The following is an 8,699-nucleotide window of genomic DNA, read 5'->3' as shown; positions in this document are numbered from 1 at the left end:
TCATGCCTCGGTAATTGAAAGTTTATTTTAATTGTTCCCCTAATACCCCGTTCACATTACAGCCTGTATCACGTAATATAGGCTGTCTTGCAATGAGCACTCATACATAGGATTTCCAGTGAAAACTAGATGTATGAGTGCTCATTGCAAGATAGTCAATATTGCATGATATAAGCCATAGTCTGTAAGGGGTATTACCAACAATCAATACGAAACTAACGATTTTAAATTGGCTCACCACTTTAGTAGCCTATTGGTCCCAAGCAAACGATTAACGTACCCTATTCTAGATGAAATTCTATTACTACACTATGTTTGTTTTGATTCGCTATGAAAGTTTGACAGATAACATCAGGGGTGTGTGGATTCTTGCAGAACATGCAGGGGTGAGTGAAATAGCTTGGGACTGCTTGGGACCGTTGTTCTGGTACTGAGTGAGCCAAAAATAATAATGATTTTCTTCGGGACCCAGTGGTCTTAGAGTTACCTCTATGGTATTACGGTGGTGGTACCGACTATCGATGATGGTGGCTTATGGTTTCGGTGGTGATGGTGATTTACGGCGGTGGTACCGACTATCGGTGATGGTGGCTTACGGTTTCGGTGGGGATGGTGATGGTGGCTTCCGGTGATGGTGACTTTTGGTGGCTCCAAGGGAGTACACGCAGGGTTGATTTCTGGCTCCGGGAATTGTATAACGTCCACGTATGTCCAAGTTGGGATTAAAACTGGAAATAAATGTCCGATTTATGCACAACGGACGGGAAAAGGTCTAGTCAGGCCTGGGACCACAGTGCCTTTTTTGTTACACAGAACCCAATTATCCACAACCCATACATACGCATTGGGAGGAGGGAGCATGAATCCCTAAAAACTGTCTACGTAGTTAATTAACAGCCCCTAAGGCGAATCACTTTGGAAGGTGTCATCAACAATAATAATACTGTTTATATCACTTGAAATACTTTGTTTTCACTGGAAAAAATAGGGGTATTCACATAGCGCATCGTAAACATATACATTATGGTAAAAATACCAGGACCCATTGAAGTTTAATTAAAGTTAACGTATTTACGAGGGTTTATACGATTATAATGCGCCCTATCAATACCTCTGACATAAGTGTAAACTTAAATGTAAACTGTGTATTATACAAAGAATATTATGTATATTTGAATATTTTTCTTCTAAATCATTTTGGATTTTGAATACGGCCGTTAAATACAACAAGTTTTTCTTTTCTGTTGAGCAGAGCGAAGTAAAATTGATGGTTAGCAATGAATTCCACTGGTATGATCAGACACATGGCCATCATTATCATTCCTGTAAGATATGAGGCAAGAAAAAAAAATCGAAATTGAGCAAGTGAAGCAATTGTATCAACAATCCAGACGAAACTAACGATTTTAAATTGGCTCACTACTTGACTAACCTATTGGTCCCAAGCAAACGATTAACGTACCCCATTCTAATCTAAATTCTAGTACTACGCAATGTTTGTTTTGATTCGCTATGAAAATTTGACAGATAAAATGAGGGGTTATTGGTTTTTCCTATGTTTCGAGGGGTGAATCGATTAGCTTGGGACCGAAGAGAGTACCAGAGCTGAGCCAAAAAGTTGAGCACGTTATTTCGGGACCTTCTAGTTTTAAGGGCCACCCACATTAGATCCGTTTGCGTTGCGTTGACGTAAATTTGACAGTTAGACAATAGATTTAGCTGTCACTTTGCCACAACGCGTCCGATCCGGATCTAATGTGCGTGGGCCTTTAGAGTTACCTCTATGGTTGTATGGTATGATATGAAATGAATGCTCTGTATTGGCGAATCAAAGCAAAGCAAAAACTGGTCATGTGACACCTAATTTTAAGATTCGCAATTACAAAAATGATGATGTACTAAAAATAATGTCATGTAATTTGACAGATATCCAAACTTCATTACCATTTTCACCCACACGCCATCTATGAGTTACCTAATTGATGAACTTACGTTACGGTCGACCAGCAGATGGAAATGATTTAAAAATGATAATGACGTTTTGCTACCTGTCAAAACGTATGGAATATTTTTTAGTACATCATCAGTTTTGTAATTGCAAATCTGAAAACTAGGTGTCACATGGCCAGTTTTACCAAGAATCAATACGAAACTAACGATTTTAAATTGGCTCACTACTTGACTAGCCTATTGGTCCCAAGCAAACGATTAACGTACCCCATTCTAGTCAAAATTCTAGTACTACACTGTTTGTTTTGATTCGCTATGAAAGTTTGACAGATAAAATGAGGGGTAAGTGGATTTTCCTATGTTTCGAGGGGTGAATCGATTAGCTTGGGACCGAAGAGAGTACCAGAGCTGAGCCAAAAAGTTGAGCACGTTATTTCGGGACCTTCTAGTCTTAGAGTTACCTCTATAGTTTTATCTTTGCGTAAATTCATCAATTAGGTACTGCAGCGTGACGTCACAAATGAACTCAGTGTTAATTGGTTGACCCTTTTTGACAGTTCAGTGGTACTGTTTACAAGCACTTAGCCGTTTTTTCGAAAAAAATATATTTTAAAATTTCCAAATTTTAACTTTTGAAAATTGTCGAGAAAATCTACCCAAGAAAAAAATAACTAAGTCTACGTAAACAGTATTACCAACAATCAATACGAAACTAACGATTTTAAATTGGCTCACCACTTTAGTAGCCTATTGGTCCCAAGCAAACGATTAACGTACCCTATTCTAGTTGAAATTCTATTACTACACTATGTTTGTTTTGATTCGCTATGAAAGTTTGACAGATAACATCAGGGGTGTGTGGATTCATGCAGAACATGCAGGGGTGAGTGAAATAGCTTGGGACTGCTTGGGACCGTTGTTCTGGTACTGAGTGAGCCAAAAATAATAATGATTTTCTTCGGGACCCAGTGGTCTTAGAGTTACCTCTATGGTATTACTGAACTGTCATCAGATTGAGACTACCTGTCCTGCTCATGCAGGTCGTGTTGAAGAAGGCGATGAGGATGTCATCAAAACGACTTGACTCCACTGTTGACTGATACTGATTGAATGTTTATTCATAAACTCTCTTAATCGATGCTTACATACTGGTTATTACATAAAAGGGAAAAAGACAGAGACAGCTGAGGTGCCTGCACGGAGAAAAAATACTACCCAAAATTTGAGTTCTTTTTACTTAATATTGACTTCAGCCTCTCACTTGCACTCGTTATTGTTGTCAAAAAAGGAACAAGAGATTCGACCCAACGATATAGTTCAGTTCAATAAGTAACTTTTGAGTTAAATGCATATTCTCAAATTTACGTGAATTAAACTTAATTTTGGGTAGCATATACTTGAGAGTAGGTATTTTTTTTGCTGGTGTTAAATGGAAACTACTATATGCGATTTACTCAAATTTGGGTTATTGGGCTGAACCCCGGAATTGAGGGAAAAGTACTTAATTTTGAGTAGTTTTTCATATCCGTGTGGTAACGCGTTTATGCATTTCGACGTTATTGAAGGCGATCACGGATCGTGGGTAAAAGCTGAGGATAGTGTATTTTGAGAAAAGGCAAATGTGCCCAGCTTTGCCAGATTGTTTTAAAGTTTATCGATATCAAAGTTTTAAAAAAATCGGTATTTATCGGTATTTACTATATTAATTTATTTTCTATTTTAGCTGTTTTTGAAAGTGAAAATTTTAACGTTTGGACTATGATCGGAAAATTCTGAAAGAAAACTCCGGGGAATGTTTGAATTAGCTTCTGAAGGAACATCTAGATAAAGAAGAAAGAAGCTTTTGTGGAAGAAATTTGGGGAAAATTCTAAGAAAAGTTGGAGAAACATCCAGAAACTACCAATACAAGAATTGAGGAGCTACTAGTGAATATTCAAAGAAACCATCGAACAAAAAAAAAATCGGATGTCACATCCAAAGTAAGAAAAGTTTCGGAATAGAAGTAAATTCCAGAAGTAGCCAGTTCTAGGGGAAACCAGAAGAAGCTCGGAAAAACCTTCCACTAAAAATCGAAAACCTATGGCTTATTGACACACTTCCAGAAGAAGACGGAAGAAACTTTCTGAAGACGCTGGCAGAAACTTCCTAAGGTAGATTGCAAGAAACTACTGGAGAAATTCGGAAGGCAGAGCCTATGGAACAGTCGAATGAAACAAGGACATAATTCCGGAAGAAAGAAATTTCTGTAGGATGTTCTAATGATCCAGCAAATTTTCCTGATATTCATAAAACATCCCTGAAGTTTTCGGAACATTTCTGAAATGCACATAGATTCCTATTCCATAATTCCACGGAATTCCTTAAAAGTTATTATAATTTTCTTGAAGTTAATGGGGCTGTTTTAGATGAGGCTACCTGAATATATATAATCTTCTTTGAAGGTATCTGGACTTTCTTGAAGATAACGAAATTTCTTAAGTGCTCTCACAATTTTCTTGAATTTATTGTATTATTAGTATGTATTTTTTTCCTTTTCATTTAACGTCGGTCTCTGTTCCGCAATCTAGTGCCAATCACCGACGGACATCGATTGCCATCCATTGACGGCATTCGAATGTGCAGGATATGCGTAGGATATCGCACCCATTCAACACACATGGGCCGGGACCAACGGCTTTACTTCCATTCCGAAGGAAGACGTGACCAGAGATTATTATGCCTCAGAAAAATCCCACCGACCTCAGCTGGGATTGAACCCAGACCCATTGGGGTGTTAGAAAGCAGTCACGCTTACCACTACACCACCGGCGCCGGCTGTATTATTAGTATTGAAGATCTATGATCTTCCCAATTTTTAAAATTTTAGTTCTTGGCACTGCCATTATAAAGCACGGAATTTCCCATAAAATGTTCTCACAATGTTCTAATGGTCATGTAACTTCCCTTACGTTTCCTAAATTTGTGGAACATTGCCTGAGTTTCTCGGAAATCCTTTAAAATATCAGCATTTCCTTGAAATTAATTGATCTGTCCTGATGGTCACGGAGCTTCCCTAAAGTTCTCTCAATTCTCTGAAACAAATGAAACTTTCCTGAAAACCATTAAATTTCCCTGAAGTTCTTTGAACTAGTGAAGTTTCCAAAATATTTCTGATGTTTTCATAAGTTCACTGGAGTTCGCTGGACTTTCCTGAAATTTTCGGGTTTTGGAATTTGAACAGAAATTAATGAAACTATCTTTAATTTATCGGAGCTTACTCAAAAGTCTAGACTTGTCTGAATTTCAGAACTTCTTAAAAGTTCTTGCAGCTAGTGTGAATCCACAATAAAAATAAGGAAACATCCCTGAAGTTCAGGGGAAGTTGAAAAAAAAAACTGGCGGGAGAAGACGGAAGAACCATTCGGGCGATGGCTGAAGAAGCTTCCAAGGGAAGTTGAAATAAGTTTTCGGGAGGAATCGAGAAATAAGTTATGGTGTAAGGTGGAAGAAAACTCCAGGCGAAAGTTGGAAAAAAATTCAGGAAGATAAAAATGAGTAAAAACTTAAGGAAGTTAAAAAATGTTAAAAAAATATTTCGCGATTCTCTACGAATAACCGAAAAGAGCCATCGACAGTTTATCGATTCCTGGGTAACCAAAAACGTTGAAGAAATGGAAACATTAGTCAAAAGAGTATCAATCATATGACATTTTCAAATATGATTTTTTTTATGAAAAATTTGAGTTATTCAAAAAGATACAAGTTTCTCACAGTAATTTTCTCCAAAATTCGAGTACGGTTAGGCAATAATAATTTTGATCATTTGAAAAACATCGGTATAAATCGGTACACAATTTAAAAAATCGCTATTCTGAGGAATCTTATCTGTGTATCGGTATATAGTTCGGAAATCGGTATAAATACCGATAAATCGATATATCTGGCAACGCTGATGGGAACTTGCATCGTTGTCAATTGCACCCAGCGTTTCCAGTATTCCAGATTTATCTGGATTTTACAGATTTTCAGTCGTCTTGCCAGATACACGAACAGAACAAGTTTATTTCCAGAATATCACTGCAATTAATGGACCCTCTAATCAAAAAATAAAAAGCCAAACTTACTACTTTAATTACTAAAGGCCATCAACGTTGGACATTATTGCAACATCATACATGGAATTGTTACAACATGTTTGCAATGGGTTGCAGAATCATGAAAATTAAGTCATTTTCTAAAGATTATTGGCGGTAAAAAATCCTCAAATTTTTAAAAATATCGAGCCAGGATGGTTTTTGTTTAGATGTTGACTATAATTTTTTTTTGGAATCATGGATTTTTAAAAATCAATATTCCAATATGGAGGAATTTTCATAATTTTGGAATTTAGAGAAATCGAAAACTGTTCAGGATTGAAAACAATAAATTGAGCTTTGGCAAGGCTTTTGAATCTAGACAACCACCAGGACTTTGAAGTATGTTCGTGATATTTTTGAGGATAATTAATTAGATTTTTAAATAGAGTTTTAAAGTACCTGTGAATATCGAGTTACCTTAGTAGTCTGAAAAACTTTAGAATTCTGAGTTGCCCTAGACTTCAGAATTTTAAGGTAATTCTGAAAATAGTTTACAGTGAAGTGTAAGTATGCAGTCTGTGCAACCTTTGATTGAAGTAAAGACGGTATAAATTGTCTTTTGCCAACTCTGATGACAATTGCATGGAGATTTGTGAAGAAAGGAAATAGTTAGAATTCGAAAGAGAAATCATAGAAAATTCTTAAGATAAAACTTAAGGAGAATGCTGATATGAATCGTGAGAATTCTGTCCAATGAGAGATTAGGTTTTATCAAGTTTTATCAATCTTGTAATTCTGAAGAGCGTACCAAGGAAATTATTAAGAATATTCTAAGGAATGAGGCATGAGACAAAATTATGCCAATTCTTCGGAATTATTACCAATTTGAGGGAAATGTGGAATCAGAGAGCGAATTATAAGAGATTACAAGAGATAATGCTAAGCACTCTTAGAATGTTACTGAAAAAGTTTGGATATTATCAAGATTAGTTTAGGGGAATCCAGAATAGGAGTATGATGAAATTCAAGGATGATTAAAATTGAACTCTGTAAATGAAATACATTCAGACTAACAAAAAATTTCATGATGGGACCTAGAAAAAATATAAATTCCAGAGTTTAGAATCATTTCAAGATCCGCTTTCAGACTTTGATTTTTGTTACATAAGAATATTATTCTTTAGCATAAAATTATTTGTAATGATCATGTGGAGTTACCCGAAGTTTAGGTATACTGTGTGTGAGTACCACGATGTTAGGCTTTGATTCTCACTTCAGCCAGGAGAATTTTAGTTTAAAATAAAATTGCTTCCTGGTCTACCGAGTGTTGTGAGTTGAATGATGTCAAGAATGAAATTGGAAGTCTGATCAATCGCAGAATAATATAACAATTAGTTAAAATACATAAAAATTTTAAGACATATTCTGGTACTTCATCAAATATTAAGGACTAAATCAACTATTAGTTTAAAAAAATCATCCCATCAAAGTTGCTTGATTCTTTGCTGCTTCAGAATCCTAAAAATATTTTCTGCAGTATTTTACCAAAAATATAAATTAAAAAATCATTGAAATGCTGCGTAATGGATATTTAATCTTTTTGGGAACAATATGTCAATACTTTTCTAAACTTTTGGATGATTTTATCAATGCCAACAAGTTGGCTTTATACACTGATAAAACAGCAAAGATTTTATTTATATGATTTCACATATATTTTGATTGCATAAAACGACCCACACATAAATTTTAAAACCGACACATGAACGTCATGTGTCTCACTTATGCCAACTATGTGTGCCCCAAATGAACAGCATTTTTTTTTAATTCTTTATTTAAGAGATTTTTAGCCTTAGGCTAGTTCATCTCTGAAATGAACAGCATGTTTAATGGTACATAGCAAAAAAACTATGTGTGAGCACACATAAAACTAATATACACTCGATAAAGAGTGGAATTTCAAAATGAAGAACTAGTTTGTGAATGTTTAGTATTTTAGTTTAAGGTAAATATGAGGAAAAATGTTGAAACGTATATTTAACTGTAATATTTTAAGAACCAGATGAAATCTGCTCCTCGATCTAAACTGGCTGCTGCAGCAAGAGATGGAAGAGCTGCCCGGTTAAAACATGGATCCGACGCACTGCAGAAAAAACCCACCAGAATTGGATCGGTAACGAGCGGCGCACTTGAAATGGGAATCGACAAGCTGAATATTTGATTTGTCGCAACCTCGGTCGCAACACCATAAGCACTGTGCGATCAGTAAAAAAAAAAAAAAAAAGGCAGATGCTGAAACGGAAGATTGCTGAAAATGCTGAACAAGCTATCAACTGGAACTCGGCACATAATGAAACGATTGGCAATACTCGAACACGAAAGCATCTAGAGCTCAAATCATGAAGAACGATAAAGTTTCCAATTCGGTGTATGTATTAATTTATTGGGTGTTCCGATCAACATGAAATATATGGAGAAGCTTTGAATTTAGAGTATTATATCATTCTGGTTAAAAATTAAATCCAACAATTTCAAAATAATAAACAATAAAAAGTATCAACAGTCAGATGAAATCTATTCATCACTACCCATAATGCCCATTTGTGCTTCATTGAATGTCGATTGGAAGCAATTTATGTACCTCACACATAAATTTCATTTGTGCATCACATTGCAAAAATCTATGTGTGTGG

The 8,699-nt window shown here is 35.7% G+C and overlaps 1 protein-coding gene and 1 long non-coding RNA gene across 2 annotated transcripts in view; one reads left to right on the top strand and one right to left on the bottom strand.

Annotated features, from left to right (window-relative positions):
* Positions 1-1,127: 1,127 nt before the first annotated feature.
* The window catches only part of LOC135702813 (serine protease inhibitor 42Dd-like), a 28,234-nt gene continuing 20,662 nt past the window's right edge, over positions 1,128-8,699 (bottom strand). Inside the window, exon 4 of the mRNA XM_065223854.1 lies at positions 1,128-1,323. Coding sequence (XP_065079926.1) covers positions 1,193-1,323 — 131 coding nt within the window. The 3' untranslated portion in view covers positions 1,128-1,192. The remainder of the gene's footprint in view (positions 1,324-8,699) is intronic.
* On the top strand, positions 1,336-6,744 carry LOC135702815 (uncharacterized). The gene is made up of 3 exons (XR_010517721.1): positions 1,336-2,075; positions 3,601-4,317; positions 4,362-6,744. It is a non-coding gene; the product is annotated as an uncharacterized LOC135702815 (long non-coding RNA).

The sequence above is a fragment of the Ochlerotatus camptorhynchus genome, unplaced genomic scaffold (assembly GCF_037179485.1).
Source record: "Ochlerotatus camptorhynchus isolate MF236.1 unplaced genomic scaffold, CSIRO-AGI_Acam_v1.1 ptg000199l, whole genome shotgun sequence".
NCBI classification, from domain to species: domain Eukaryota; kingdom Metazoa; phylum Arthropoda; class Insecta; order Diptera; family Culicidae; genus Ochlerotatus; species Ochlerotatus camptorhynchus.
This window is presented reverse-complemented; position numbering and strand designations above follow the sequence as displayed.